General features: G+C 43.2%; 1 protein-coding gene across 5 annotated transcripts in view; it reads left to right on the top strand.

Moving 5' to 3' along the window:
- Window positions 1–16,521, top strand: part of LOC137436819 (mucosa-associated lymphoid tissue lymphoma translocation protein 1 homolog) — an 84,495-nt gene that overhangs the window by 17,722 nt on the left and 50,252 nt on the right. For all 5 annotated transcript variants that reach the window (XR_010986371.2, XR_010986372.2, XM_068130959.2 and 2 more), the window contains exons 4-11: window positions 3,668–3,827; window positions 8,089–8,273; window positions 8,360–8,459; window positions 9,485–9,529; window positions 11,583–11,663; window positions 13,187–13,305; window positions 13,459–13,543; window positions 13,648–13,825. Coding sequence is in view for 3 of the 5 variants with exons in the window: in XM_068130959.2 (XP_067987060.1) it covers window positions 3,668–3,827; window positions 8,089–8,273; window positions 8,360–8,459; window positions 9,485–9,529; window positions 11,583–11,663; window positions 13,187–13,305; window positions 13,459–13,543; window positions 13,648–13,825 (953 nt within the window). In the remaining 2 variants the exon portion in view is untranslated. The remainder of the gene's footprint in view (window positions 1–3,667; window positions 3,828–8,088; window positions 8,274–8,359; window positions 8,460–9,484; window positions 9,530–11,582; window positions 11,664–13,186; window positions 13,306–13,458; window positions 13,544–13,647; window positions 13,826–16,521) is intronic.

Genomic DNA, 16,521 nt, shown 5'->3' with positions numbered 1-16,521 from the left:
CCCAGGAAAATAACCAGGAAAAAAAACCCAGGAAAATAACCAGGAAAAATAATGTGACATAACCAGGAAAATAACCAGGAAAAATAATGTGACATAACCAGGAAAAATAATGTGACATAACCAGGAAAATAACCAGGAAAAATAATGTGACATAACCAGGAAAAAACCAGGAAAAATAATGTGACATAACCAGGAAAAAAACAGGAAAATAACCAGGAAAAATAATATGACAACCAGGAAAAAACCAGGAAAATAACCAGGAAAAATAATGTGTCATAACCAGGAAAAATAATGACATAACCAGGAAAAATAATATGACAACCAGGAAAAATAATGTGACATAACCAGGAAAAAAACCAGGAAAAATAATGTGACATAACCAGGATAACACCAGGAAAATAACCAGGAAAAATAATATGACAACCAGGAAAAAAACCAGGAAAAATAATATGACATAACCAGGAAAAAAACCAGGAAAAATAATATGACATAACCAGGAAAATAACCAGGAAAAATAATGTGACATAACCAGGAAAAATAATGACATATCCAGGAAAACAACAGGAAAATAACCGGGAAAAATAATGACATAACCAGGATAAAACCAGGAAAATAACCAGGAAAAATAATGACATAACCAGGAAAAACAGGAAAAAAACCAGGAAAAATAATGTGACATAACCAGGAAAAATAATGTGACATAACCAGGAAAAAACCAGGAAAAATAATGACATAACCAGGAAAAAACCAGGAAAAATAGACATAACCAGGAAAAAAACCAGGAAAAATAGTGACATAACCAGGAAAAAAATGACATAACGGAAAAAACCAGGAAAATAACCAGGAAAAATAATGTGACATAACCAGGAAAAAAACCAGGAAAAATAATATAACATAACCAGGAAAAATTTCAAGAACAGCAGGCACTCGTCCAAATTTCAAGAACTATCGTTTTCCCCCCCCAAAAAGGTCAATCGATTGGTTTTTGTTTTCAAATGTATTTATTCATTAGTTTGTTATATTGAAAGAAAAACAAATTGTATTTATTTGTTATTTTTCTGATTTGTGGAGGGGTCTCGATTGCTCATGGAAAAAGCATTTAATGACTCAAAAATATTTGATCTGTTATAACTTGCAAGAAGAACATCTCTCATTCGCAATCATTCAAGAAGAATGAAAGACGGAAAATCAAATGGAGAATTCGTTACCTTGTTAAGAGCATTCCTGAAATGTTTCACATTCATTCTTGACCTGTGCTAAACTCAAGCTGACAGCACATAGTTTCTGATTGGGTGAACGTACAGAGAGAGGCCTTGTTAATTTGTGAGCCCTGGCCACTCAGATCACACGACACTGAATAAATGAACCATTTTTGTCTACTGTTCTTCGGCCGTTTGCCAAGAGATGTAACAATTATGATGCATAACATAAGGGGCCACAGGCCTTTCAAACTATCTGATATGTGTACAATTGTGTGACGTGTGGACAATCAACATTTGTGCTTCAACCCCCGAGTTGTCTTTTAATCATCACTCTCAGTCATTCATTTTAGCTTATCTAGAATTCTAATTCCAGACAAGGCATTGTCACCCTCCATCCGTCAGTCTCCTATTTCGACTTCTCCGGCCAAACCACTGCGTCGATCCGGCTGAAATTTGGCAGCAAGGTTCCGCTCCTGACTGGTAACGGGGATTGAAAAGCTCGTTCCGGTCACGTGACTTTAAGTAGGTCAAATTGGCGGACTTAGTAAATTCCTTAAAAATACTACTTCTCCAGACCCACCAGTCAAATGCTACCAAATTTGGGTTACAGCATTAGGCCAGGGTAGGGATGCTAAATTGTGGTCATACCGATCATATGACCGATGACCGGAAGTGTGTCAAAAATGGCCGGCTTAGTCAATTTTTGGGAAAATCATGTAAATTCCTTCAAAAATCTTCTCCAGACCCACCAGTCAGAATTCTACTACATTTGGATAACAACATTAGGCCAGGGCCCAGATAAGCTACAGGTCCAGTGGTCCTATTTTTTATCCTATGTGTATACTAACGACATAATAAAGAAACAAGAAGACGTCATGCGGAGCACGATACTTGCAAAATACGCCCCCCCCCCTCTCCCCAAGAAAAAAAAAATTCCATTGATACAGCAAATTGTCCATTTCATCAAGATTAAAACTGACAATCTTGATCAAAGCTCGGGTTAATAGGAAGAAAAGTGATGATTTTTCAGATGAAAAATGATGATTTTGGAAGGTTGACCTTGAGTTGACCTTTGACCTCAAAAATAGTTGGTTTCCCTATTTAGTGACAATGTGCAAATGCTGTTCAATTTTCAAGTCAATCGGATGAAAATTGACTGTTTTCAGATGAAAAGTGATGATTTTGGAAGTTTGACCTTGAGTTGACCTTTGACCTTTTGACCTCAAAATAGTATGTTTCCCAATTTAGTGACTCGATATGCAGATGCTGTTCAATTTTCAAGTCAATCGGTTGAGAATTGACGGCTTCTTAGATGAAAATTGATGATTAAAAAAAAATTGACCTTGAATTGACCTTTGACCTTTTGACCTCAAAAATAGTTCATTTCCCAATTTGGTGACTCAATATACAAATACTATTCAATTTTCAGGTCAATCGGATTTAAAATGTCGATTTTAGAAATTTGACCTCCAGATGACCTTTGACCTCAATCAATAGGCTTCTCAATTGGGACGACCTATACAACTTGGTAAAGTTTTGTGACGATCAGTTTAGAATTGTGACCTGTAGGCCGGTGACAAACAGACAGACAGACAAAACCACCTTTAGAGGCCATTTTTCCCCGCAAAGCGGGGGTTGGCCTTTTTCGGGGACCGTGGTTGTTGTTGTTTTTTTGGTCCCCTTTTTTTTGAAGCAATGTTTTACGGCCGGATGCCCTTCCTGCCGCCAACCCTGTTTGTCGCCTTTTTACGACACACAGGGAATTACCAGTGAACTGGTACTCAATTTGCCGACCTCAGAAGGATGACAGGCTGAGTCAACCCCCCTGGTGTTAATTCAGCGATCGACCGGGATTCGAACCCAGGATCCTTGGATCCTAAGCTGGCACCCTAGCCGCTAGCCCAACACCAGGCAGACAGACAAACAGACAAATGAAAAATCTGTCAGAGACCGAGGACTTGCCGGAATGTTCTTTTTTTTAAAATCAGCCATGTTGGATAAATATGGTGGCCGAACCACGTGACCGATGACGTCATCATTATGTTTTTTTCAAAACCAGTTTATGCCGACATGGCGCTCAAGAAATTGCACCATGATTGGATGAAGTTTTGTACTTGTCGAATTATGACGTCATAATGGAGGCTTTGGGCCGAGAGAGTTAAAAATTTGGCACAGTCTATTCCAGGGCAAGACAAATGTAAAGTACACAAATGTGTAAAGTTTGGCGATTCTACGTGCAACGGTGTAGACGTAGTACTGCGAACAAACAGACAGACAAACAGACAGACAGACAAACAGACAACCAACCGATCAACATATTTACCGGAATCTTTTCCGGCAAGTAACAAACAGACGGAACCACAAACGCAATCGACCAATATACTTGAAAAATCTTCGATTTTGCAAGTAATAATAATCAAATGAAAATTCAAGTGTATTCATATGGGTCTGTGCCTGTGATGCAGGTGCCCGTGGCAATCGGGCCTGTGCTCTCATGGGAGAACACACCGGTTTTAGCTGCTGGTTACTACACCTGCCGTGTAAGCACATTGCCTCGTGGGCCTGCAGATCTTCGTGGCTGTGTCTTCTCGGAATGGGCTCGTCTGGAAGTGCTGCAAATAGAAGGTGTGTGATAAAGATTGCAGAAGAAGCTAGGTTTAGGTTTAGCTTTGAGCGCAACTTACACTCGAGTCCGGTTCCAGCTACCTCAGCACATAGATGAGTTTGTTTTTGCTTAGAATGACCTTTTGCTTTGAACAATAGCCCAACAACAAATAGGTAGTGGGAGGGGTTTGGTGAGGGGTGGTGGGAGGAGGGGTTGAGGTTAGCAGGTGGTGAGGGGGAAGGAGTGGGTTGGGAAATGCCAATGTCTCTGTTTTTTGATTAAAAATGTCTTCGAAGCAACGGGAAGGATTGGAATCTGTTACAACGATCGAAGCAATGGGAAGGATTGGAAATGTGTTACAACCTGCACGGAGCAACAGGTCGAATAGTTAGATCTGAATAGTTAGCTGAATGCCTCAACTCTGTGTTTGCCTCTAAATCTTGTGTCCCAAACCCATCCCTCTCTGTACCCACCGTACCCAGTCGTACCCAGCTGCTCCTGGACTCTGTGTCCTTTCCTCCTGACAAGGTGGAAAAGTTTCTGGCAACCCTCAACTCTGATTCTGCAACTGGTCCTGACGGCATCAGCCCACGGGTCCTAAAATCATGTGCTTCTGCACTTTCACTCCCTCTTTCTGTTCTCTTCACCCTCTCTTTTGCTCAAGGTCATCTGCCATCTGCTTGGAAATCAGCCAACATCACCGCTTTGCACAAAAAAGGTGCAAAAACAGATCCCAGCAACTACAGACCAATCAGCCTTCTCCCAATTATCAGCAAAGTCATGGAATCCATCATTGCTTCAGATATTAAATCTTTCCTCTTCTCCAATGGCTTGATCTCTGATCATCAATTTGGTTTCAGACCTGGTCACTCTACTCTGGACATGCTGCTTCTGCTTTCTCAACAATGGATGGAGGTCCTCAACGCCAAACAGGAAATTAGAGCTGTCTCCCTTGACATTTCACGTGCCTTCGATACGGTCTGGCACCCTGCTCTGCTCTCCAAACTCTCCTCCTTTGGTATCCATGGAAATCTCCACGCATGGCTGGCGGACTTCCTCTCTGGTCGTAGTCAACGTGTGGCCCTGAATGGGTTTCTCTCATCTCCTCTTCCTGTTCAGGCTGGAGTTCCCCAAGGTAGTGTTCTGGGCCCTGTGCTTTTTCTGGTCTTCATCAATGATCTCTCTGACTCTCTTGAAAATCCTCTCTATCTCTTTGCTGACGACTCTACTCTCTGTCGCTCCATTCCTCATCCCTCAGATCGGCAGTCTGCAGCCTCCTCACTCTCTGCAGACCTGGACAAAATCACAGACTGGTCAAACAAGTGGAACATGTCTTTCAATCCTGACAAATCTCACACTCTTACAATGTCTCTCCGAAAGGACCGACTGGACAACCCTCCCATCTACTTTCTCAACAATCCTCTCCAAGAAGTTCTGTCGCTCAAGCTTTTGGGTCTCACTATCTGCCATGATTTTTCTTGGGAAAACCACATTTCCAAGCTGGCCTCCAAAGCCAGTCGCCGACTGGGCATCCTCCGTCGTGCGAAGTCCTTCCTTGGCACACCTGAGCTCCTCACCACTTACAAGGCTTTCATCCGCAGCTCAATGGAATACTGTTCTCCCCTCTGGGCTGGTGCTCCTGCCTCACACCTGGCTCGGCTTCACGCTGTTGAATCCAAAGCTTTCAAAATCATTGGAATCTCCCGCGATGAAGCTATCTCTGAGGGCCTTTCACTCACTCACCGCAGGCAGGTAGGTGGTCTTTCTGTCTTCTACCGACTCCTCTCCGGCCTTGCTCCCCCAGCTCTCTCTGTGCTCTGTCCCCCAAATATTCCTACAGGTCGCACAAGATCTGCCAGCAACCCTCTGATGGTTAAACTGCCGAAATCTCGGCTCTCTGCTCACCTTCACTCTTTCATTCCTCTTTTCTCCCGCCTGTGGAACAAACTCCCACACTCCCTTCAATCCCTCTCCTCCCTCCAGGTCTTTAAAACAGCTGTTCACCACCATCTCTTATCTTCCCCCATCCATAACCTTGATCTTTTCTACCCCCACTAATTCACCCCAGATCCACCTTGTTTGAAATTCCAACTTATTTCCTGGAAATCCTGGCAGTGTCCATATGTTTATACCTCTCCCACCCCCCCCCCCTTCACATGCCTCCCCCCCTTCACATGCCTCCCCCCCAAAGCCCTCTCCCTCCCACAGATCTCTCGATGTCTCCATGTCTCTCGGTCCCTGCTCTCAAATGTTGTGTTTGTGTCCTTCCCCCTCTCTCCCCATCTTGTCTACCGCTCCCGATGTTATTTGTTTTATGTGTCTGTTTGTCTTTCTGTGTGATTAATGTTCGCTCTTTCACGAGCCTCGATCTTGTATACAAAAAAAAAAAAAAAAAAAAAAAAAAAAAAAAAAAAAAAAAAAAAATCACAGTGATGAAGTCGTAAAAAATTTGATTGGTAAACATACACTATACGACAGCCATTTGAGGCTGTGAAGCAGCCGAACACTATACGGCAGTCAGTGGAAGCTGTGAAGCAGCCAAATGTGAAGGCTAGGCCACAGCAGAGTGTTCACAGGCCACTCCTGCAGGATCCGTTGCCTGTCGCCATGCTGTGGGCCAGTTTGTGCAGAAGAAAAACATTATGGAAGACGGTGAGGTGCAGGATCTCTGGCTCTCTCCTGCGAGATTGATCGGCTATCTTACGAGAATGCAAACTGCCGTCGGGGCATATGACAAACAAAACCACAATGAGCCACCAACCAATAAATAGACCTGAAGGGAACTTAAATAAACTGATGAAATATTCCCATATGCTGTTCGAGTTATTGTGATCAACGGACTTGAAACACGATACAGACGCAGTGAACCAATATAGCAATTTTTGACCAGCAGGACGACTAATTGATCCATCAGTGAAGTGACAGATAGGCTCTGCTAGTATTCTAGTAATATAGATAACTACTTGAGGACTAACTCTGAGCTTGGCTCATGTAGGCGTGGCTTCAAATCGACAGGTAGCTCTCACCCTGTAAGTGTCTGTACGGCATCGTGTTTCAGCAATTTCCGAGGCTTGTTTCCCATGTCGCACGCGAGCCTGTTTATCAAATATGAATGCTGACAGCTCAAAGTGGTCTTCACCAACAACACGATATTTTGAATGAACACGTTTTGATGTTTAACTTTGCATCAGTGTAAGTCTGCATTTCATCACAGGTTATTCTGGCGTGCAAGATGCCGATGTGCCAAGCTTTTATTTAACTGCTTGAATCATCGAGAAATTTGCCCACAGAAGTCAGAAGTAATTTTTTTCATCCCTGGCCCACAGCCAATGATGGTGTGCTTTGTGGTTAAAAAAAAACTTAGAAACACCTAGGTTTTTTCTTTATTTTTAAGTACAATTTTCTTTTTTTTAGTTTTGCTATGATTTTTCTTTATCAGCATAATAGTTGGTAATTATACGTTGACAGAATTGACTGCATCGTTTTTTTTAACTTCTGGTATATGTGCAAACCAACGACTCTGAGCATATACACCACATGCGCAACATAAATGAATGTAAGTCGAGATTGCATGAATAACAATAATTTTAAATCTGCGCATGCACTGTCTGGACTCGAGCTCTCAAATGAGGTAAAATTCAGCATTGTACGTGCTGTGGTTACAACGTTTACCCCGATCAGACACAATCAGGGAACTTGCGTGCGTTTGTGTATGTATGTATGTATGTATGTATGTATGTATGTATGTATGTATATATATATATATATATATATATATATATATATATATATATATATATATATATACATACACACAACATATATTATTTATTGTTGTATACAACATATACAACATATATATACAACATATATATTATATATATACAATATATATATATATATATATATATATATATATATATATATATATATATATATATATATATATATATATATATAACAATTTTAATTTGGTTGTATTTGGTTTAGTATTTTTTTTGAAGCATATATAAACAGATAAATATACACATTCGCTTTCATAGTCCAGATTGCAGCCTGTATAATCTGCATTTGTGTAAATACAGGAACATACAGGGGGTGTGTAAATACAGGGGTGAAGGTGTCAGGTGCAAATGTATACATGGTATATAAGGGGTTCATCAATTTCTCTGTCACCTTTTGCATGGTGCTTCATACCACGTATTGTAATGTTTAAATCGCTTTGCGTAAATATTAAAGTTTTTGTCATAACAACAACAAAAACATTTCTTACCATTTTAGGCCCTCTACAGCCTGTTCCACCACCTTTGGGCAGCCTGTGTGTGGTTCAGCAACCTTGTGGAGTGCGTCTTCATGTGGGTGAAACGCTGATATTGGAGTGCGGTGCCGTCGGTTGTCCATTGCCAAAGTACCAGTGGTTGCACGAAGGTGGTGCCTCAATAGGAAAACAGGGCCGCAGGCTGAAGGTGAATGCTTGATTTAATGGTCTTGATTTATTATTTTAGGTGAACATTGCTTTGTGGGCCTCTAATCTTCATGGATGTTATTCCAGATAAAAAATGTTCAGATGCTTCACCATGGTCATTATCGATGCCGCATATCCAACAGCGTTGGAGTCTCCATATTGAGTGATACAGCAACAGTTGATATTGGTAAGAGGACGCAACATGTTTCTGTGATTTCATTTAGATGATGACGAACTCATAGTAGGACACCTGTTTTCTTATATGAATCCTAGCTAGTGTACTTATGTTCCCCTCCCTCCAAAACTTCTACCTGCCCTGCTTTGCTTCTCCCTCCCCCCCCCCCCCCCACTCTTCTTTTTCTCCCACGTCTTCCTATTCTATAATTTATTTCTCCTGCCCTAACCTTACACAAGTTGCCAACTTTCTTTCTAGTCCTTCAAGGTGGTGGCTTACCATTCTGTGCTAGAAGCCTTATTGTACATAACCACAAATGTACTACTCCCACATGCCTTGTTTGTCTGTATGAGAGAACGATTGCTGAAAGTAGAAATTATCCTGTCCGTTGTCTGCCCATTTACTTCCATTGGATCGCCAATTGAATGTTCCGACCTCTCTTTCACTCAGATAGCCATGCCTACCTCAGAGAAAGAACCCCATTTTGCACACCTCACAGCTATCATTATTGTGTACATAATAAATATGACTTGTTGAATTGTCCATCTCCACACTCTGCATCTTTTATGGCAATAACCGTTGCCTTTTTGCCATAAAAGAAACTTAATTTACGAGACGCAGTGGCGTAGTGGTTATTGCGTCTGTTGTGAGTAATTCTGGAGGTTCAAACCCGATCTCAGTCAATTCATACCAAAGACTTTAAAAATGGTACGTGCTGCTTCCTTGCTTGATGTCAGCATTTACAAAGGATAGAGCACGGACAAGCAACCATAGGTTGGCAATCACAGCGCAGGCTTTGATGGGCCTCAGGCCTCCCTCATACATAGAAGTTTCTTGTAAGGGAACTCGTATTAATACACACATCACAAGGTTGCTGCAATGGATTCAATATTATGATGTAATTGTGATGATTGTAAACAATGACAAAGTTAACTTGCTCTCTTTTTCACAAGTCTGAACATGTTATGTTGAACAATCCTTTCATCACTATATGTTGTTCTGCCATGGATGGCTCTGACATGGATGGATCTTTGCAGTGGAAGATGTCTCCATGACGCCAAGCCTACCTGAGTGCCCAAGAGGTGATTTTTTTTTTTTTGTCTTGTATGGGAATCAATTGTGGTCGTTTTAGTTAAATCTTGCTGCAGATTTACTAGCATGTCTATCTGCACAGCAGGAGATGGAGTTTTGCGTTTGTGTGTGTTTATGTGTGTGCGTGCGTGTGTCATGTGCATGTGCTTGCATACAAGTGCGTGCGTGTGTGTCCATACAGGCATCCAGGCCATAATTTTTTAAATTAACAATTGAGCTTTTGTTATCAAATTTTCAACAAACCTTTATTAATTAGAGTATATCTAAATCCCCCTCCCCCACCCCTTCCCGTGTCTCCACCACCCAAGCTCTCTCCCTCCCACAGATCTCCCGATGTCCCTGTTCTCTACTGTTGTGCTTGTGTGCTTCCCTCTCTCTCCCCATCTTGTCTCCCGCTCCCTTTATCTTATGTTTTATGTGTCAGTTTGTCTTTTTGTGATTAATGTTAGCTCTTACACGAGCCTCGATCTTGTACACAAAAAATATTTAAAAAATAAAAAAATGAAAATAGAGAACACAAATGAATAAAACGCACCAGTTTTGTTTAACTGTCGTTTTCGTCAAGTTCAGTTTGAGTCAGTCTAGTTTTAACCTTTTGCGTAATTATTTATATGCTGGCTAAATAAATATTGTCATGTTCAGGGTGATTAACACCACCTCTGAACAGATGGGCCGAACAGACTTTAACTCCCTCAGACTGTGTCAATTATTTCGGACTTTACAATCATGCTTGGGACGGAGAATCACGTGGCTTCTTATCTCTTAAAACCAAACAGGTTTATTTTCCAAAACAAATGACAACCAGGGAAGATTGACCTGACAGGGGAATTTGATGGCAGGATGGAAGGGAAAAATGAGGAATTCAAGGAACAACAAATAACCATGTACAATGAGGTAAAAGAAAGCTAAAGGAATCTAAGGCGCCTCACACTGGACACAAGCACAGACGGGGAAAGGGACAAAACCAGGGACTCAGCTGTGGTGGTAGCAAGGGAGGATGGTGGGGGCGATGAGCGGCCCCGAGCAGGCGGTGAGATGTGATGGGAAGAACGATGAGATGAGCAGGACGACGAACAGACATCAGGCAGACAACAAACACAGGCACAGGGCAAAGGCAGGCAGGACACCCTCCTTAAAACTCCTCCGAGCACAACGCTCTTCCTCGCACCCTCCAATCTTCTCAGATCTCTTCAATCTCACACAATCCTCCTCAGTTCTCACTTAATCCTCCTCACACTTCCAGAACTGGTCCATGTCTTCTGAGTGCACTGAACTGAGATCTACAGGCTCCTCCCTCTTCTCCCCAGGCAACGCTCCGCCCTTTCCTCCTCAGAACTGCACGATCCCTCGCACCTCCTCCCCTTGCTCCCTTGACAACCCTCTGCCTCTCGAGGCGTTGGGCTCCACCCCCTGGTGGCGTGTACAGTTCCACCCTTGGAGGCCTTCATGGCTATGCTCATCTTTTGGTGATGTTCTTAGCTCTGCCCCTCCCGCTCCACCATCTACCGACCTTCCTAGTAGATGGTCACAGGAGGTTTTACACACGCGTCCTTCACTTAATCCCTCACTATCTTTTACAAGCGCCATCCTGCGTATGGTCCACAATCAAACAGACAATCATTAAGCTGATGTGGCCCTACTTACTACATCGAGATTGGCTACCTACTCGCACAAGGACCATGCTACTCTATGCAGTTCTATTTGTTCTAAGGTAGTCTCCAACTCCCACCCCCTCTATAAACGTAACAATATTTTATCAAGGGAAATGACATCATCTCTCGTGTATTTTTGCAATGGTCTAAGACTCTAAGACATGCAGAAGAAAGACATTTAAAAAAAACATCAGTGTAATTTCATGTGAAATACAAGGACATTGATGGGCAATGGATGAATCAACAGATTATGGAATTTGATCCAAGGATATCAGCATCATGAGGCTTGGGGTTAAATTGGAATTCCAAACAGGTAAACCCTGAAAGAAATGTTTTTTATTTTATTCTGACATCTCCAGTGTGAGACATGTTTTGTTTCTTTTTGTTCTAGATTACCATGTTACATCCGAAATTCCTCCTTTTTTTCATTCGGAGATCCAAGAAGATACTTCAAAGGATGTGGAATACTTCGGTAGGTAAAAATGGCTCCACACCTGCACGTCTTTGGGAAACGACCTCAGGACTTTCAAAGAATTAATCTTTTCCATCTGCTTAATGATGATCAAATTGCCAATAACAGTAAACAATTGTCAACCATCAAAATAATTTGTGAAACAAATCCACCTTCGTAGGAGGACGTGTTGAGAAGTAATGCCTCCTATTCTTTTTCTCCAAAACAGGTAGACATTTGAATGAAACAAAGACAGATATCAATCTTTATTCTACCATGGTGCATATTTATTTCTCAACATAATCACCACTGCCGTCCACACATTTTTGCCAATGTTCAAGAAGTTTTGTGATGTCGTCACAATATACCTGTGCATTCTGCTGACTTATCTGACGCATTGCAGCAGCCTTGACATAATCGGCAGAAGAAAAATGTCCTCCAATGAGGTGTTCCTTAAGTTTGGGGAAGAGGTGAAAATCTGATGGAGCCAAGTCTGGGCTGGTGATCCTTGGGTGGCGGTCTCCATTGACCGTCTCTTACTCTTAGGATCGTAAGGATGCACTCAACACTCATCTCCAGCCAGTCATCCCTACTCTCATCTCCAGTCAGTCATCCCTACTCTCATCTCCAGTCAGTCATCCCAACTCTCATCTTCAGTCATCCCACACGTCATCTCCAGTCAGTCATCCCACATGTCATCTCCAGTCAGTTATCCCACATGTCATCTCCAGTCAGTCATCCCAACTCATCTCCACTCAGTCATCCCATGTGTCATCTCCAGTCAGTCATCCCACATGTCATCTCCAGTCAGTCATCCCATGTGTCATCTCCAGTCAGTCATCCCACATGTCATCTCCAGTCAGTCATCCCAACTCTCATCTTCAGTCAGTCATCCCACATGTCATCTCCAGTCAGTCATCCCAACTCTCATCTTCAGTCAGTCATCCCACCTGTCATCTCCAGTCAGTCATCCCATGTGTCATCTCCAGTCAGTCATCCCAACTCATCTCCACTCAGTCATCCCACATGTCATCTCCAGCCAGTCATCACAACTCTCATCTCCAGTCAGTCATCCCTACTCTCATCTCCAGTCAGTCATCACACATGTCATCTCCAGTCAGTCATCCCACATGTCATCTCCAGTCAGTCATCCCACATGTCATCTCCAGTCAGTCATCCCATATGTCATCTCCAGTCAGTCATCCTCACTCTCATCTCCAGCGCTTTACACTTCACAGCAATAACAATGTTGTGCTGTCCTCTGCCATCTTGACCAACACTGTACTGAGACAAATAATGTCAGAATCATGAAACTTCGCACCCAATGGCTGGAGCAGAACTAATGTGAGGACTGCAGTTTGTTTCATTCGAATATCTTTACCTGTTTTTGAGAAAAATAATAGGAGGCTTTACTTTTCAACATGCTCTTGTAATTTAACTGCATTCGCCATATCTCGTTCTGTGATTCTGCGAAGCAAAAAGTATGACGAATGCTGTGCAGGCCTCACAAATACCTTTTTGTGTTGTATCTGCTGGACCTGCAGCTGTAGACAAGGTGGCCTTGTTGATCGGCAATCAGAGCTACCATCACCATCCCCAGCTACGTGCTCCAATGTATGATGTGTACACGCTTGGAATACTCCTAGGGCAACTTGGATTTAAGGTGCTGGGACAGGGATGACAAACAGATGCTCTGTAGCCTTTATTGGTGTCAACACCGCATTGTTTTCTGTATGATGCTGTGATATTTCTTTGAGTGGGATCAGGATTCAGCCTGACGCTCAAAATATCTTTCACCCGTCTGTCTGCCTGGCAGGTTTTGTCTGCCATAGATCTCACCCTACTGGAAATGAGGAGCATTCTGAATGAGTTCCTGGAGCTCCTGGGTGAAGGAGTGTATGGTAAAGCTTTCCACAAGATGGCTTCAAAATTTGAATGCACAATCGTATTTGATCGGCATGATGACAACATGGGTTTGTACTACCTATGTTCCTTATTGTCGCAGGCCTTGTTTACTATGCCGGACATGGTTATGAAAATCTGGGACAGGCATTTCTCGTACCCGTGGATGCACCAATTGCCCAGCACAGCTCAGATTGCGTGCACCTTCAACCACTACTGGCTGCCATGCAGCATTGTAAAACCGCCCTCAATGTTCTGCTGTTGGATATGTGCCGCAAGAGGTATGCAACTTGCTTCTCTGTGTCGAGCTGGACTATTTCCGAAGAGGCTTTGCCTCTTTTCTGCTTTGTCTGTCGGTCTGTCAATTTGAGGCCTAATTGGTCTGGGTTGTACAGTAAGGTGAACAGTAGGTTTGGTCTGGACTACTTCCAGCCCAGCAAATGGATGGGAGCCCAAAAAAGATGGTGTCCTGCATCCTGCGTCACCACACAGCTTTTCCGGGAGTCAATTAACACGGGTAAAATTTCTGATATTTCTTAGTGGAAAAGGAAGTGGGTTGGCTCGATGCTGACGATGAAGCGGCATGAGGTTAATTTCTGCTGAAATGTTCTGCAGTGTCTCATGAAATGATTGTATGCTTCATTGTACGAAGTAACAACTGTTTGAAAGTGGAACCTTTGAAAAGTTGTGGTAAAGAGACATTCGTTAATATGGGACCTTCAAAATGACATAATTTTCCCCAGAATGCTCGGCGTGCATGTGCAGCAACTCGTTGGAATAGCGACTGCTGTCGTGCGTGTCATTTTTACCTAAAATAGCTCACCAAGCCTCTAAACGAAGCCGAAAATACTTGGAAATGTACCTGAGAGAAAGCAGGGGGTGTTCCTCGGTACAATGAAAGAGTTAGAGTGAAACACCATATCTGGTTTGGGTGCTTCTGAATGGGAATGGACATATCTGGGGCTTGTAAATGCACAGAATAATTTTAAAATTAACATTTAAAATGATTTTACTATTAATCGTGTTGGGCGAGGGAGTTGTGAGAGTTGTTATAATTAGATTATTTCTCTGAAATAACTTCATAGAGTAGGTCCTGTTGTCCGGCCATAAAGTACGTTAACATTTGACGAAAACGTCTTCTGCTTCTGCTGACCAAATTTGGTACGATGCATCAGAAAAGCAAAGTATCATGTGGTTGTGCTCCCCATCCAGATGCGCCCCTTATAATGGGGGTGAAAGGTGGTTTTCCCCCAAAATATTGGTATTTCATTCACAAATCGTCTTCTCAGAAACCACCAGACAGATCCAGACGAAATTCGCCACGAGGCATTGAAAACCATTCCCAAACTTTAAGTTGTTCTCCTCATGGCCGGAAAAGGGAAAGGAAAAGGGAAAATCTCCCCCGGAAAGGGGACCATGGCCCTCCTTCTTGAATCGCTCATTTTCATGAAAACATCTCCACAACTACCTGAGCAATATGGGAAAAATTTTGGTACAATGCATCAGGACAGTAAGGTCTCATGGGCTTGTGCCCCCAGCCAGATCCACTCATTTAAAGGGAGTAAAAGGGGGGTTTCTCCTCAAATTCAGGTAATTTATTTTAAAATCTTCTCAAAGACATGGGGAAATAACCATCAGTCTCCCACGGGGCTTTTTTTGTTTGGTTCTGGCACCACGAGATAAACTAGAATGGCCCTCGGCAGAGTACATACCCCACTGATAGGCCAGATCTGCATCTTCACCAAAATCGAATCACTTCTTCCTTGTCACACACGCAACCTGTCCACTAGGTTTTGTGCGAATCCGTTCATACCTTTTTGAGATATTGTGCTATATATTGTTGGAAAACCACTAAAAAGTAATGGCAACCACCACACAGATCCCTTAAATTAGCTATTTCATAGCAGACCATTATCTTAGTGTTGCCTGGTGTTGGGCTAGCGGCTAGGGTGCCAGCTTAGGATCCAAGGATCCTGGGTTCGAATCCCGGTCGATCGCTGAATTAACGCCAGGGGGGTTGACTCAGCCTGCTCATCCTTCCGAGGTCGGCTAATTGAGTACCAGTTCACTGGTAATTCCCTGCTTGTCGTAAAAAGGCGACAAAAAGGGTTGGCATCAGGAAGGTCATCCGGCCGTAAAACATTGCTTCAAAAAGGGGACCAAAAAAAACAACAACCACGGTCCCCGAAAAAGGCCAACCCCCGCTTTGCGGGGAAAAATGGCCTCTAAAGGTGTTTTTATTTTATTTTTTATCTTAGTCCCTTATTTCGGGTTATTATGTAATTATGCGTTGGGGAAAGGGAAACACAGGTCCTCCACTCATTTTTGAAAAAAAACAAACATCCATCCAAAAACACATCCATCCAAAAACACTTGCCAGGCAATGGCAAACTTGCCAGGATAATTTGCCAGGCAATGCACACAGGCTCAAAGGCACACACCATCCAAGCACCAGGTAAAAGTTCCTTTGAGAGAGTTTGTGGGGGCAGGAGAAGCGACACTCCACTAATCAGGGCCTGAGGAATTTCGGGGGAGCTTATGGGGTGGAGTAACCGGCTCCACCAATCGGGCACCAGGACACCCTCGAACATTCCCCCCACCCTCGGTGGTGGTGGACAAAAGGCCATTGTACACGTGTTCATTCTCCCTCTCTGCCTCCTCTGCACATGTGCATGACTCGCTTTTTGCCGGGTTGATTCAGCACGTGTGCATCCGCCCTGACCGAACTCTCTCGCAGGCCTCTGCCTCTGCACGTGATTGCCCTCCGATTGCTGCCAGACTCCCTCTCGGTGCACGTGTGCACGACACTCACCTACCCAAGTCCGTGCTGATGATCGACCTTCACCTGCCTGTCCATGCTGGGATCAACCTTCACCTGCCTGTCTATGCTGCAATCGCCATTACCTGCTCGTGCTGCTCGGTGGCGACACCGGGACAGGGGAGTCACGAGGAGAGGCATCTGGAACATCGTAGCCTT

The sequence above is a fragment of the Myxine glutinosa genome, chromosome 11 (genome assembly GCF_964187855.1).
Source record: "Myxine glutinosa chromosome 11, kmMyxGlut1.1, whole genome shotgun sequence".
Classification (NCBI taxonomy): Eukaryota; Metazoa; Chordata; class Myxini; order Myxiniformes; family Myxinidae; genus Myxine; species Myxine glutinosa.
Note: the sequence above shows the minus strand (reverse complement) of the source record. Positions and strands in the feature narration are given on the sequence as shown.